Here is a 16534-nt window from a genome sequence, read left to right on the forward strand (position 1 = left end):
GCAACAAACAAAATGTGAAAGCAAACCAGCATTCTATACAACAGTTCTTCCCCCAGCCCAGCTTCTGCGTATCTGTAGTCTCAAAACAACAAGAGTCTCCTTGCGGTTCATAAATCATGAACTCATAAAACAAACTCCTTCAATTGCAAGTTCCAGATAATAGTCCCCAAAATAAATTAGGCAATAAATATAATATAATCTTTCCCCATCAGCCGGTGGAAAACTACTCTTCAGATAATCAGGAAAGTGGATGCCTTCACATAGCATATGCCTTGTAGCTCAGGAAAGATAAAGTAATGCATAGCTCCTAAAAGAGCTGAGTGACTTCTTAACACCAGTATCGCCCAAAGAATAGAATATACTGCCTTGTGTGTGAAGGCTTCCCTAGACCCGATATCCATCAAAGTAACGTTAGAGTGCTAATGCCATTGAATTCTAGTAAAAGGGATATCAGACAGACACGCTCTTGTCAAAACCATTCAGAAGCTCCCTTCCACCTGGGCTTCATCCAGAATTCACTGCTGCCATTAAACACAGAAAAAGGAAATTCTCCCTTTGCTCTCTCAACTATGTGACACACAGCACAAATAAAACAAAATTATTGTCCGGGGGCTATTGGTTGGAAAAGTCTCTGGATAAATTTTTCAAAAGCATCTAGGGGATTAACTAGCCCAAGCCTGAAATCTGCTCACCATCATGGAAACAAACTGGTCTATATAGATTTGGTTATTGTATCGCAAGTGCACCCAGAGGCCTCAACCGAGATTAGGACCCCACGGCACTAAGTACTGTATGTACACCTATCAAGAGACAGAAGCAATTGCAAATCTAAGGAGACAAAAGGGAAGAGAAACAGAGATGTGAAGTAGCTTGCCCAAGGTGAGCCACCAGGCCAGTGGCAGAATAGGAAGCAGAACCAAAGACTCTTGAGTCCCAGAGCTCTGCCAGATCCACTAGACCCACTGCCTCCAATAACATCATCTCAGTAAATAATTATATATTTTTATGAGCAACCATTACAATATTTTGTTCCCCAAAAAGGAAATCTGTCGTGTGCCTGGGAGATGTCACTCATCAGCTTACTTGGTCTAGGTGAACAGGCAAGAAGAATTTTGAAAGGATGCTCAAACTCCTGTAGAACTGGATCTTTGAGCTGAATTGTAAATTGCTCCCAGCATACATCTGCCTGACATGTGCGTGTTGTGAGCTGTAGCTCACAAAAGCTTATGCTCACATAAATTTGTTAGGCTCTAAGGTGCCACAAGTACTCCTTTTCTTTTTACCCCTGAGTGGGTCATCAGCAGTAGAGACTGAACCAGTATGGGGACCTGTGTGTTCGGTTGTGAGCTGGATGAAACCTTGCTGTGCGTTGAGTTAAAACCTTGTTGAAACTGATGGTGAACGAGTCCTCCATTTAAGACAGCTGTAAGAAACGGTTAAGGGGCACCACCTAAAACACAGCCTAGCAGAGTCTGCGAGAAACTAGCCCCATGGGGACAGAAGGGTCAAGTGGGTATTGTGACCAAGTAGGTGTGTGTCTGTCAGAAAACACATAGAAAGAAACCGAATAGGCAAGATTGCGCGTGCACGGGGGTGGGGAGGGGGTGGCAAGAAAACCAAGCAGTAACCTGTGAGCACAGTGTCACCCTGGGGCTTGCAGGGCTGTAAACTAAGAAACAGCTCCTTTTTGTTCTTGCTTCCTTCTGCATTCAGAGACACAGTATGTTCCTTGTCAATAAACAAGACTGCAAGAAATACCTGGCTACGACCAAGTTTTACTCCCAGCTGGAACACCCACAGAGCCCTGAACTTTGACGAGCCACTCGGGTCAGAGAAAGTGCACCAGTTCTAAAGCAGGAGCCTCTACACAGCCTGAGCTTAGCAGAGGTGGCTCTGCAAGTCAAGGATGTAGCAGGCTCATCGATCGATTGCAAGACCCAGCCACCACCAGGGGCAGGGGAGACAGGGTGCCACACAGAGTGGGTGTGGGTTGCACGAGCCATGCAGAATCCAAGGTGGTTGTATGTCCTGCCCAATGCTGGGCCGATCATTTCGAAAATGGTCTGGGCTCCCAGCAGCAGTAAAAGCGCTTTCAAACCCCTTTTTCGACACAGATGAGGAGTTAACTTTTACCTTTCCAAAATCCCGCACGTCGAAGAGGTCAAACGGGTCAAACAGCTCACTGTTCCTTAATCCAAATTTGTCATGACAGACTTTCAAGAACGTTCGAATGTTCTTCAAACAGAGGAACTGCAAAGAGAGGGGAAAAAAGAGATAAGGCTGTAATTCTGTAACAGTAACTTACTGTAGACAATCAAAATTCGCAAGCAACAGGAAGTGAAGAAGAATATGGGAACTGCCTGGTGAGAAGATGCATTCGTTTACTGAGCATGCTAGTACAAACAGGTTCCCCACTGCTCCATTATGGAGCGTGTACTCTCAATAATATACCATCAACAGAGGCCCTGTTGGAAACCAAAACTTGAAGTTTAAGTGTATTCACAAGGCACAGGTTCTAAACAGTTTAAGAGCAGGATGTTTCCTTTTCAAGCTCTAAGTCGAGCAGAACTTACGCTAAAAGTTATATAAAAATCTATTACTGAGTTTGCAACTAATGACAATTTGAATCTATTCCATGGCTCCCCATGCAAGTCTCAGACATACTGAGAGAGAGAGAGAGTGTGTGTGTGTATCAGTAGACAGACAGACAGACACCCCCCCCCCCATATATTTACAAAAATAAAAAATACAAGTGACATGAAAAAAGAAGCAAGGACAGAAAAATGATTTTTTTTTTGCCCTCTCAGGTCAGAAACCATTGGCAGCCGATCCAAACAGTACTTTACGTTTCCCCTCCTACTTCCTCCGATGTGCTGATGTATCAGCAAATTGACATGCTAGAATACAGATGATAGCTGCCATTCTGGTGATCCAACCTGAAATGAAGTTTGTAGACCAAATCAGAGGCAGGTCACTAAGCAGAGAGCCTTAGGTATGAGTTTTTAAAAAAAAAAAAAAAATCACCGATAAACACAGCAAGTCTCTCACAGTGAAGATTGTTTTCACAGAGTTTTGGTCATCATTAATTTTAGCCCATCTGAATTCTTGTCTCGTTTGTGACCACAATAAAATACTTAAGATTGTTCGGCCACTAGCCATATGACTCAATTGGCTGAGTAATCCAATGCCTCGTAAAAAAAATGTCATCTTTGACAATAGCAATAATGGACTGTTGCACTGTGACCATGTGTGCGTGACCTTGTAATCTGGGAACACAAAGAGGGCTCTTTCTACACTAAATGTATGGCAACAAGAAAGGAAGGATGAGAGAAGTAAGGTGTTGCTTCAGTTGTTTGGCTCTCAGCCCTGTTATTTATTAGAGCGGACTGAATGACTGTGCAGCAAATAATTAATTTCACCTTTTTTCTGTTGGCAAGTTTTCCATGCAAAATTCTCCAGTGTACTCATTATGCAAAATTCTCCATGGATTACTTGCTCATTGACAAATTGTTCACAAATATTCCTAATTCTCACATTGTTACATAAATCAGCCAATCAAGGAACAGAAATAATGTCATATGACTACTCAGGACAAGTTTCAAATTGCATATTTGGTTGCACCAGCCACACAGTTTGCATTGGGTCAGTAACATTGTAGTCACATTGTACTGTTAACGGTCCCCAATTGGCCAATTTAGCATGGTAGAAATTACTACTTGCAAACTTTACAAATATGCAATTTAAAACCTACCAAACAAAAAGACTGGCAAAGAATCAAACTATAACCTCCTTGGCCAACCCATATCTCCACAAAGAAAACTGCACAAAGTGTGCCTATAAATATTATTGCATTTGGGGTTATATTTAAGGGGTCAGGCATAGGGTTGCCAGGTGTCCGGAATGCCCAGTCAAAAAGGAAGCTTTGGTCAGCACCACTGACCGGGCCGTTAGAAGTCTGGTCAGTGGCAGAGTTGGACAAGGAGGCTCCCTGCTTGCCATGGCTCCATGCGGCTCCTGGAAGCAGCAGCAGCATGTCTCCACTCCGGCTCCTATGCATAGGGGCAGCCAGGGGGCTCCTCGTGCTGCCCCCACCACAAGCACCAACTACATAGCTCCCATTGGCCAGGAATGGCAGCCAATGAGAGCTGCAGGGGAGGTGCCTGCAAATGGAGCAGTACACAGAGCCACCTGGCTGCGCCTCCGCATAGGAGCCGGATGGGGGGGGATGTGCCGCTGCTTCTGGGAGCTGCTTGAGGTAAGCGTCACCTGGAGCCTGCACCCCTGACTCCCCCCCATGCCCCAACCCCCTGCCCCAGCCCTAGCCCTGATCCCCCTCCAAACCGCACAGTCCCAGCCCAAAGCCCCCTCCTACACCCCAAACACCTCATCCCTGGCCCCACACCAGAACCCACACCCCCAGTCAGAGCTCTCAGCCCCCCACTCTTCAACTCAACCCCCAGCCCAGTGAAAATGAGCAAGTGAGTAAGGGTGGGGAGAGTGAACAGAGGGAGGGGGGATGGAGTGGGTGGGGGCGGGGCCTCAGAAGAGGGGCAGGGCAGGACAGGACAGGGGTGTTTGGTTTTGTGAGAGTAGAAAGATGGCAACCCTAGTCAGGCAGTGGATTAGAAAGACCACTTAATTAATGAGAAACTAATTTAACTAGACAAAACAGGGAGATTGTGTAGTTCCACCCACACAGCTCCAGCAGTAGGCAATAAAACTCAACCAATAAAACACAGGCTAGAGACATTACATCATTAGAATCATTATAAACTCCGAACATTCTCATTAGCTGAATAGACCCGGGGGCAGAATGATCATTTTTGTGATTGAAAAGACAAAATTAACACTCTGATAGACTGAAAGCCTCTACAGAATTGTCTTACAACATATATACTGGTGGGTGGGTGTCCCAATGCATAGGCTTCATAGTACACCTCAGTCTTCCAGGCTTCTGCAGGCGCTTTCAGCCTATGCAAAACTAATTTGCTTATAGAAGGGATTTGTTTTTTTGTTAACATCTCATTCATCTCAAATTTCCACTAAGTATTTACTTTAAATCCTTTTAAGCCTCCAATTTGAAAAGTTAATGACACAGGTTTTAACCATAATTACAGACGACAACAAGCAAGCTTCCTTTCATAATCCTGAATGCAAAAAAATTGCCTTCCCCTTTTGCAGTATTCATAGCATCCGCCTCACCCTGTTGTCCCAATGCACAGGCAGAAATAAGGGTTGGCATCTATGGACAAGAATGACTGTCTCTCGCAGCAGTGGATTAAAAAACTCTCTCCTTGCAGTCAGAAGACTTAAAAACTGAACCCCCAAGATCTGTGCTGTAGAATTTCAGTTCAAATTCTTTGAAGAAGTCAACTTCACAGCATCGGAGTTCAGAAAGATCAAGGCGCAAGCACAGCATCAAAGCAAACTAGAAGTCTTCTCCTGACAGTATATTTTCTGATGAGTGGACATAAGCCATAACAAGATTCTAAGGTTAGTTCTATCCAACCTAGCTAATCTCATCTCACTGGAGATGAGCAAAGAGCAAAAATATTTTTTAAAAACCCCATCAAACAAGAGCTACCTGCTGCTGTCATTGTGCATCTTACTCAAATTTGGAAACTATCATGCCAGTGGCGCCACTACCAGTTGCTAAATTAGTGCTCCAGGTAATATCTGCGGAAAACATCGAACACCACAGCGAATATGCAATCAGACAGTTGCCGTGTTCACATAGATGACAAGAGTCCAGGAAGAATCCAGCCAGCCATTTAAAGAGCCCCTGAAACGGTTGATGGAAAAAGGAAAACTTTCTACCAATACACTTAGACGGCCTTCAGCATGTTAGCATCCAAGCACTATACAGTCAATGAATTCATCTTCACCACAGCATCGTGGGGGGTAGGAAATTAGAATTGTCCCCATTTTACAGAAGGGGAATTGGAGACAGAGCAAGGTTAAAAAATTTGCCCACCTGGAACGTATGCCACAGAGCTGGGAACTTAGCCTAGGTCTTGAGTATCAGTCGAGTGTCTTAACACAAAACCTGCCTTCATCTCTACAACTCCGACTCCTGTATTAAAGAGAGCTAATTAACAACTGCTTCTAACCTTGCTACAGTGCAAACATTACCTCGGTATCCCCATCTATAGAATACTTACACTTATCCACTTCACATGGACACTGAGGCATTTCAAAAAGGTTTCTGAAAGATTGTTAAATCTTTGGTTTAGATGGTGCAACAGAAGTTCCATATGTTAATAATTAGCTACAACCGGCTGAGTACACTGTCACAGGGTGTTTGCAATGGCTAACAGCATGCAAGCAAGCAATTCACATCAAAATCCATGTAAGGGCCCAGTTCAGCAGAGTACTTTAGCCCACGCCTAACTTAACATCACTGGGACTACTCACAAGCTTAGAGCTAAGAGAAAAGGAGTACTTGTGGCTCTTTAGAGATTAACAAATTTATTTGAGCATAAGCTTTCGTGAGCTACAGCTCACGTGACTGGGTACCTTGCTCAACTGGAGCCTTGAGGTCCTTCTACCACCCTCAATCCTAAGGCAGGTGGGAGTTCCACACTCCACGAGGACAGTAACATTTGTTGCATTCTTGCTTTCACTTGCCCTGGAGTCCTGCTGTCCCTATTCGTAATGGATCACACAGGCTCACAAGGAAGTGCACAGACTGTCTGGAGAACAGAGAGGAAATGCTGAGGTTTCTTTCAAGTGTCCCACATGGTGAAATCAACATAAAAGCCTTTTAGCCACGGCAGAGATTTATTTAGGAAGCCTGGCAGCTAACTGTGCTGTTCTGACTCTTGGCTCCCTGAAAGCTCCCAGACCAAGAGCTGGCACCTCCAAAGCTGAACAATCCCACCATTCATTCCTAGTGCGCTGCAGGAGAAGGGCTGTGGGTGCTGAATGCCCTCAGCTCCTTCTGAATGCTCCCCTCTCTTCCATTGCACACACGTCAGACAGAATCGCCTTTAAGAAAGATTATGACAAGGACATGAACTTAAACCCCTTCCCCTCCAAACTCCTCTCAAATCTCATTTGTGCTCATCTCTCCATTGCCTATACCTCTTAATCCACCGCCACCCCTACTGGTGATAATATAGGGGTTGATCCCCTACGCCGGTAACTCTACACCTGTATTATCTAGCTGCGTGAAGCACCACCAACATAGGACTGGAGGGGACCTCCTGGTCATGGAGTCCAGTCCCCTTCTATCCCAGCACCCCCATTGTATGATCCCATTCAGAAATGTATTAAGCTCCATTTTAAAACTAGTATGGTGGTTTGTCCTCACAGCTCCTACTGGATCTACACTCAGGCAAGAGAGGAGGCTCAGCCCTTCATCCCGGATGAACACTTCACCCAACGCAGAGGCTCTGAAGAGCCTACATAAACATCAGTAATGGAGAAGACACTGCCTTTGAAAGCGCTGACCTTGCTGGAACAGCGCTACAGCGGGAGTTAGTGGAGTTGTGAAAGATTTGGGGGCTACATCCTGTCAGTGCTTAGCTAGCCAATGAAGAATTTAAAACCAGGAAGGGCCTGGGGATAAACCTTCAGTAGAGTGCAGGGGAGAGCAAGAAATATGTTTAATAGAATGAAATTAGTCCTTGAAGCCAAGCAGAACAAGAATTAAGATTCTTTGGTCAGCTCTGATTAAGAGTATGATCCTAGGAGGGCTGTAATGGGCCCTCTGTTACACAAACTACATTGAGCGAGTCCCCCAATTACTGGCTTTCTTCAGACATGGAATCGTCATTACAGTCATGACCCCACTGTGCTGTTCTTTGCAATAAAGCAAATGAAGGCTTGTATTTAAACAACTGAGCTGATTTTTATGGAAGTATTCCAGAACACAGCAATGAGAGTCGGCTGTAAACTGCAGCCAGCTACAGTCTGTTCCACTACCATCCAGGACCCTAATTTCCAAAGGGGAAGATGACCTTTCCTCTCTGCAGCCACACCCATATCCCACACACACACACGCTCTGCAGCAAGCTAGCCCTAAATTCCATAGTGAGACTCCCCAATTTCTCGGACTCGGATGTGCGGCGGCAGCTTCTGGCTATATTTTCTTCCTAAATGAAGCTTTTCACTGTATTATTTATTGTTGTACTGGATTTAATCAGTACAGTGGCTCCTTGGGTTATTTGCTTTCATATAAAATCGGATTTATTTTGGGCTGCTGCCAAATTTTCAGCTTGCCACAAAATTCTGTACTGCAAGCATATAACTGCATTGGAAGAACATTGCGGGAAAGTGGAGGAGGGGACAAGTGGGAGTATTTGGGCTGGTGGCAGTCAGGAAGCTGTTGAGGGGTTTGGCACATTGATGCAACTCCTTTTCCAGTCCCCTTTTGTGGATGGAATGAACATGAAGGTAAAGCTGGGGAGAGACGGAGATTAAAACACCGAGTGCCCCAGAAACCAGCAGCCTGGCCCACCCCACCTCCCCAACCCCACCACTTCATTCAGCAGTGAGAGCTTACATTGGCTTTTCAGAGACGTCCAGCCAATCAGCAGAAAAACAGGGGGCTATTTTCAAGTTGGCATTAGGTTTCAGAGTTCGTGATTCGTCAAGATGAACATGGCAGTTCACTGCTCAGAGTGATTTTGCTTCAAGACCCAGGCAGGCAACCCCGCATCAGCTTACATCCTGATCACATTTCAAAGGCTTTCTTCACAACCCTGAGGTTTCAGAACACCATATATTTTTAATTAAAGTTTAAAATCAGGAGCACAGTTCTGCATCCCAATGTAGATTCTGCGACATTGCTGAGTATACTTGGGCTTGGTGCACTTAAGTATAACTTGCTGCTTGATGTTCCTTAATATTGCTAAAATGGGCCACCCATGATCCTACGTGCCCACCCTTCCATGTACATTCTGTGTGAACTCACAGTTCCTTTCCTGTCCTTAGTCCAGTTATAATGTCAGCAAGGTTATCTGCATTCCCCCATTTAGGCCTCTGTCCCACAGCCCTACCTCACACAAGCAATCCCATGGAAATATTTGAATAAGCAGGAACTGAAGAGTTCCCGGACCAGCTCCTTATTGAGTAAACAAGAGAAAAGTAAGTTTTATCATCTAATTAAACCCAAACCAACTACTTTAGGTTCCAGCAGGATTCCAGCCTCATTAGCATTCAGCACCTGAGACAAAGGAAAAGCAAAAAAATCCCAACCACAAGGCTATCGAAGGAAGTGCCTCAAGAAAAACAGTCGTTCCCCTTGTAGTCTGGGTTTAGCCTAATGGATCTCTGTTGCAACCTGACCTTAAGTAAGCTGGCACATAGCCCATACAGCAGAGATATCAGCAGCCGCGTACAAACAGCTGCACTTCCCTGGCAGACTAGCCTACTTCTCAGCCTCAATCAATTACAAATCCTGAGAGACCTTGTTTAAAAAAAAATTTAAAAAAAGAGGAGCCAAACCCTCGAGGTGGCTGCATAGGCTAGTGAAATGCAGAGGGATTATTTGGTCGTTACATGTCTGTGAGGAAGGAAACGTTCGGTCCGGTTTCAGCCAGAAAAGCAGTGAGTCAAGCAAGGAGCTTGCCATGGGTGGTGCATGACTTCTGCATTGGGGAGGTTGTGTGTGCCCGGTCCATGGCCCTGGCCCCGCTCAGCCTCCTCCCCCCGAAGCCCCACCCACGCTACACGCCCAGCCCCGCTTGGCTCTCTCCCTGCTGCTCACGCCTCTTTACCCCCTCCCCTGCCCTCCCACCAGCATGCAGCTCACTGCTCTCACACACACACACACACACCCCTATTCACCCCCTCCTGCAAGGCCCCCATGCTGGTGGAGCAGGGAGGGGAATAGGCGGAGCTTCGGAGGAAAGAGGACGAGCAGGAGTGGGACCTGGGGGCGGAATGTGGGCAGGGCCATGGCCATGGCCAGGGCAGACTTCCCCCCCCTCAACATTTGGCAGTGGCACCCTCCAAAGGCAGCTAGCTGGGGAGGCCTCTTACACCCGCCTCCTATGGATCTTACTTATTTATTAATTCTATTCCCGTAGCACCTAGAATTCCCAGCCAAGATCAGGGCTCTCCTGCGCGAGGTGCTATACACATGTAAGAAATAATCCCCGCTCCGAAGATTTTACAGTAATCCATAAAGATGACAGATTTAAAAGTGGGAGAAAGAAAGGGTTACCATCCCCATTGTACAGAAGGGGAAACTGAGGCACAGAGACACTGACCTGCCCAAGGGCACAGAAGGGAGTTGGTGTCAGAGTTAGGAATTGAACCCAGACTGGAGTCCCCATCCGGCACCTTAACCATATGGCCACCCTCCCTCTCATTTGAGTCTGTATTTGCTAAACAGTGGAAGGGGAATGGTTTGGTTGTCTAGCCAGCAGGTCTCAAGTACCTAGACCCTACTCACAGAACCATAGCAAGGCCCACTCAGTCCCTCACCCTTCCATCATAGATAAATGGACTTCTTTGCAGTTGCCAGGGAGGGCGAGGTGGGGGTCTTCCAGCAAAAGCCTTAAAAAGCACCGCCTTGGCTGCTGTGCGTGACCCTGTACATTCCCTAAACAGAGGATTTACCAGAGCGTCCCGAGTCAACTCATAGATTCATAGATATTAAGGTCAGAAGGGACCATTATGATCATCTAGTCCGACCTCCTGCACAACACAGGCCACAGAATCTCAACCACCCACTCCTGCGAAAAACCTTTCACCTATGTCTGAGCTACTGAAGTCCTCAAATCGTGGTTTAAAGACTTCAAGGAGCAGAGAATCCTCCAGCAAGTGACCCGTGCCCCATGCTACAGAGGAAGGCGAAAAACCTCCAGGGCCTCTTCCAATCTGCCCTGGAGGAAAATTCCTTCCCGACCCCAAATATGGTGATCAGCTAAACCGTGAGCATATGGGCAAGATTCACCAGCCAGATACCCAGAAAAGAATTCTCTGGAGTAACTCAGATCCCACCCCATCTAACATCCCATCACAAGCCACTGGGCCTATTTACCACAAATATTTAAAGATCAATTAATTGCCAAAATCATGTTATCCCATCATACCATCTCCTCCATAAACTCTTCCCCTCCCCCAATGGCTGTGGTGCATTGTACATCAGATGGCTGCCATCGCTCAGAGATTAAGCAATTTACACAAACCCACACACACACACCCCTATTTTGCATTCTTTGTGATGAAAGGTGATAAATAGAAGCAGGGCTTAAATTCATTTCCTGGAGGCCCCCCAAACATTTGGGGCTCAGGGCTTCAGCCCCCGGAGGGGGGGAGTGCTCCCAAAGGTTTGAAAATATTTTCCAGATCTCCGCTCTGTATGGCTCCAGCTGAATTTAAGCCCTGAATACAAGGGACCAGGTCCTCAGCCAGTATAAATTGGTAAACCTCTCACTCCAGCTGGAGCTATATTGATTTGCACCAATTGAGCATCTGGCCCAAAGTCCTTAGCTAAATTTTGTGCGGTTGGCATGGATGAAGGGTGTCAGAGTACAGAGCTAACAATAAGAGCAAGGAGACTCACATTTCCTCAACAGGTTGAACACTTGAGATTAGCCCACATCCCTTCTCATTTATCCTACCCCATCACCAGTCATCATGAGACTCTCTCTATGACTAGAAATAGTAACACCTGGGCCGGCTGGACAGCTGTGCTTCCCCATGGTAAGACTTTCCCAAGCTCATGGGTAAAGGTCTAGTACATTGCGAGTGCTACCGGAATCAACCAAATTAAAATAGCTTCTCATCGCCCCCAGCATTCTTGTCCTTCCTTTAACACTACAGAGGAGGGACCAATCAATATAAAACACCAAATACCCCTGAGCTTCTCAAAAACCAATATACCTCGAATGTTTGAGAGATTCTTTTGTTCAGGAAAATGAACTCTCCGGGCAGCAATATTTTAGTTTATCGTTAATATTTTCCACGCACCCTGAGGGCCCCAACCTTGGAAGGCAGAACAGGACACTCACCCCGGCAGCTGTGTAAAAAATGAATGACTTCCAGCATCAGCATCATTGTATCCGGAGTCATTGCATTTAGACGACGGTATCATAAGTTTTAGCTTTTGATGTGGAGGCTAGTGGGCAGTCTGAAAGCTCTCAAAGAGAAATTTAATAAAGCAGTAAAGAAGCTAGGAGGAAAGAATGGGGCAGACAGTATGATGGATGGGATGGGATGGGATGGGATTCATAAGGTGGTAGCTTTGGCTCCCAAGCAAGGTAGGACTTTTCTAGAGCAGGGAATTCATGAGGCTGGCGTTAACTCTTCAGGGAGGAAGTACATTGGAGGGGATGTGTTACACACAATAGAACTGGAGGGCTGGGCATCAAGCCATGTTGCCGACTGGACTCGGTCCAAGCTGTGGGCTTTAAATGGATGCTGCAGCATGCAAGGAATGTTGCAGCTTTAACGCTGAAGATAACGCGGTGACAAATGACGAAAGGAACTTTCTTTAGCACTTCCTGACCGTGATGTAAGATTTCCCCTTATCTTGCGGCGAGCACAGCTCAGAAACACCGAGCCAAAGGAAACCTCTAGCAGGAGGCCATGTGCATCTGTTCAATCACTGCTTTTATGTCAGTGAAACAAAGACCAGATTTTTTGGGGGGGGGGGGGCGGCGCGGAGGGAAGAGTCGCCACCATAGAGCTCAATAGATGAAATGTACAAATTCACAAAGATTAATGGGACAGCAGGTATCATCATACAGCACAAGCTTAAGCCTTTCATGAGACTCAATGGGCCTCAACTGCCAGTTACATTAAGACCCCTTTATGCCACTCTGGTGTCGTAGAGGGGCCCTAGGAGAGGGCAGGAAGGAGGACATGAACCCCAGAGAACACACCCTGTGCAGGGGTTTCTCCTTGGCTGGGGCAGGGTTGGCAGAAGAGCTCTGCACTGGCTTTGCTACCAGCCCCAGGTATAGAGGGTGTGTTGGAAGCATGTCAGGGTCAGCCAGAGGGGGCATGGCTGGAACACACTGCCCTGCATGGCCCATAAGGGGCCATGGGGAACGGAGTTTAAAGTTAGATTCCCCTCCATGCAGCTAACTGCCGAACGAAGGCGTTACTCAGCAAATTCCAGAAGCAGAAGAAATCTGAAAGACAATCAGAGCTGACAGGACACGACCAATCGCGTCAAATCCTCCATAGCTTCATTCGTTCTCAATTTGCCCCACTGTCTCTCTCATACAAAGCAGCAGCCTCGGAGATGATATATAGTGCCCCAGTCTCCAGCATTTTCTCATTTAAAGCCCATTTAGGTTTAGATTCAAGCTGCAGCTCATCAATTATTTTGGACAGACAGATTACATTTCTGGTTGTTACGACTTCAGATTTATCTGTTGAGAAGTGGGGACCAGAATTATTCTTGAACAATTTAGTGCGAAGCAGGCTATAATTTTTCCCCATTTGAAAGACATTCCCTTTGTAAAACGCTCATGGGCTAGGAATATGCCACTTAGCAAAGCTGATTAATGAAGCTGAAACGCTATGCATGGACCTCACAGAAGCTTTCCCTCTCCCCGCAACTTACGAGGTTTTAGAAATAGAGGGATGAAGAGTATGCAACGGTGGAGTTCAATCATTTCCTTTAGGAAATGCAGAGAGTTTGTCGATATGGGGAGTCTAAGAAAAGTTAAGCTGAAATAACCAAAAGTATGACGTGAAACACGAAAGTTTAAACGTAAGCTACAGCAAACTAAGGCCACTTCCTTCTGACAGAGAGCACCCACATGAGGGTTTAATGTGCTTTAACTTATGCACCTAAAATTCACATCTTCGGTGAATTGGGCTTCACTTTCCTAAGCATTCCCACACAAACAAGCGCTGAAGGTTGCTTAAAAGGCCAATAACCTGCATTTAAAGCTTGCAACAGAACTTCCTATTCCACAGCAAAATTATTTTACCCTCACAACACTCATTCGGGCTGAAACTCTGCACAGGAGAGAGCCTGGAAAGCAAAGTGTTTAAAGGATGCATTTAAAAAAATAAATCAAAGTATTCAAAAGTTTTTATTATTTGAAAAGAGAAAGTAAGCTAGTGGCTGAAGCACAGGGGTAGGAGTCAAAACATCTTGCTATATGTATGACTCTGAGCTATATGTATGATTCTGCTGCAGACCCATTGTGCAAGCTCGGGCAAGTCAAGCAAGGTTTCGCTGCCTCAGTTTCCCCTCCATCTATAAAATGGGGGTAATAGAAGTTACAGCAGGGTTAGGAGTTATTCATGCTTTTGTAGCTCTTCAATCATCCAAAGTATAGGTGGTTGCTAGGTATTTATTTCAGCTGAGGGTCTCAAAGTGCTGAGCAAAAGGACAGGTTTCTGGTTAAGACACTGGATTGAGACTCAGGAGATTTGGGTGAGTTCAGTTCTTCACATTTCCATAGACTCCCTCTTGGACTCAGTTCCCTGTGCCTCAGTTTCTCTTCTGTCAAAAGGAGATAATCCTACCTTTCTCCCACCCTTTGTTGTGTCTCCTAGATTGCAAGCTCTCCAGGGTAAGGACTGTTTCTTGCTCCAGGTATGAGCAGGCACAAAGGGATCCCAAATCTCAACTGTGGCCTTGTGTTACTACGGTCATCTCATACCAAGTTAATGAACAGAATAGAAGGCACTGTCTCAGTTCCAAAATTGTTACAAGTGGGCAGGGGATTGAGTGGTGGGTGCCAGTTTCTTTTTAGTGACAGGTGAATAAAAAAAATACAGGTTTCAGAGTAACAGCCGTGTTAGTCTGTATTCGCAAAAAGAAAAGGAGTACTTGTGGCACCTTAGAGACTAACCAATTTATTTGAGCATGAGCTTTCGTGAGCTACAGCTCACTTCATCGGATGCATACCGTGGAAACTGCAGCAGACTTTATATATACACAGAGAATATGAAACAATACCTCCTCCCACCCCACTGTCCTGCTGGTAATAGCTTATCTAAAGTGATCATCAGGTTGGGCCATTTCCAGCACAAATCCAGGTTTTCTCACCCTCCACCCCCCCACACAAATTCACTCTCCTGCTGGTGATAGCCCATCCAAAGTGACAACTCTTTACACAATGTGCATGATAATCAAGTTGGGCTATTTCCTGCACAAATCCAGGTTTCATATTTTGAAATGGAAACAGAACAGCTCCCTGTTTGTCCAGGGTTTTCATTGTATTTGTTGGGTTTTTTTAAAAAATAGGAAAAGTCACACACAAATGAGCAAAACAGACACAATTATAAGAAAAATCCTCATCAGCTCAGAGAGTTTGTCTCTTGCATACTCTCTCAGAGAAAAGGTCTTTCATAGAAGGATAACAGTCCGTGCGCTGTGATGAACAGAGGCAGCTGCTGCGAATATTAAATATGCTGAAGTCCAAACCTTCCGCCTTGAAGAAACCTTTTTCTCTGTTCCTCCCCTGTTCCTTCTTTTCCCCACCTGAGTGACTGGCTCTTGCAAGTCTGTTCTTGCCTAATCACAAGCAATTAACTAGAGTTCCTGAACTTCTCACAAAAAGAGACCGACCGGAGAAGCAGAAGTTCAAGGAAGTTGGCTCACAGGCAGCAGACTGGAGAGGAAGGAGGTGACAGACAAGGAAAAGCAGAAAAGAAACACCTGAAGAGATGCACAACCAGCTGAAAAGGAGACCGGACACTTCGGGTTTGTCTACACTGCGGCCAGGAGCTGTGCACGTGGGCAGACACGCACTCGCTCAGCTCAGAAATAGCAGCATGGGCCACCCACCTGAGCTCGACTGGAGGGAGGCAGGCAGGCGTGGATGCGGGCAGCTAGCCCAAGCCGCCCACTCGGCTACTTTTAACACACTAGCGTGCGCGGTGCTAACACAAGTTTACCTGTGCGGGGAATCACAACTCCCAGCTGCAGGGCAGACGTACCCTTTGGTTTAAATCAACGTGTTTCTACTCCCGTGCTTTAGAGATGTACAGCTTTACAGGGCCCGATTCTCATGCTGCTGTAGCTCCTTTGTGCTGCTCTGGCAGCATAAGGAGGCTTTCACCAGACCCCTGAGAATCCCCTTTATTGAAGGGCCCCACAGAGGTGGTATCAGAACTCTCTTGTATGCCCCGCTCCCCAGTCTCAATTAGGGGCCACAGAGTGGGAAGGAGGGGATGTAGCTGGGTGACCACCACGCCGCTAAAACCATTCTCTGCTTCCATGGCCCATTGGGGGCAGAATGTAAACAGACCAGCCTCAGATGCACTAACTCGGCGTGGGGATGAAGGGGGTGCAGCTGGGTGACCCCCAGAACATGGGCAGGGCAGGAACAGAGGTAGCTGAGCATCACGATCACAGTATGTAACTGTCTCCCGCCAACAAGTAACAGAAGGGCCAAGTACAAGCACAGAGCGGAGGCAGCTGTAGACGCTTGCTCCACTTTATCTTTGGAAAGTTCAGCAGAGCCCTGCACTTCCCTTGTGGACCAAGGCACGGTCGGGTCTTGTTGATTTTGCTCCGTTACATAAAAACGGGTCGTAAAAACGGTTGGGGGGGAGGGGAGGGAGAAAAAAAATTTTAAAAAGAAGCACAAGCACCGGACAGACAGAT

The 16534-nt window shown here is 46.3% G+C and overlaps 1 protein-coding gene across 8 annotated transcripts in view; it reads right to left on the reverse strand.

Moving 5' to 3' along the window:
• The window catches only part of VAV2 (vav guanine nucleotide exchange factor 2), a 326398-nt gene that overhangs the window by 261221 nt on the left and 48643 nt on the right, over positions 1-16534 (reverse strand). For 7 of the 8 annotated variants that reach the window (XM_073313966.1, XM_073313965.1, XM_073313964.1 and 4 more), the window contains exon 2: positions 2134-2250. In XM_073313966.1, the coding sequence (XP_073170067.1) occupies positions 2134-2250 (117 nt within the window). Of the gene's footprint in view, positions 1-2133; positions 2251-16534 lie in introns of those variants that run through there. The other variant, XM_073313967.1, reaches the window with a different exon arrangement.

This window comes from Lepidochelys kempii, chromosome 16 (assembly GCF_965140265.1).
Source record: "Lepidochelys kempii isolate rLepKem1 chromosome 16, rLepKem1.hap2, whole genome shotgun sequence".
Classification (NCBI taxonomy): domain Eukaryota; kingdom Metazoa; phylum Chordata; order Testudines; family Cheloniidae; genus Lepidochelys; species Lepidochelys kempii.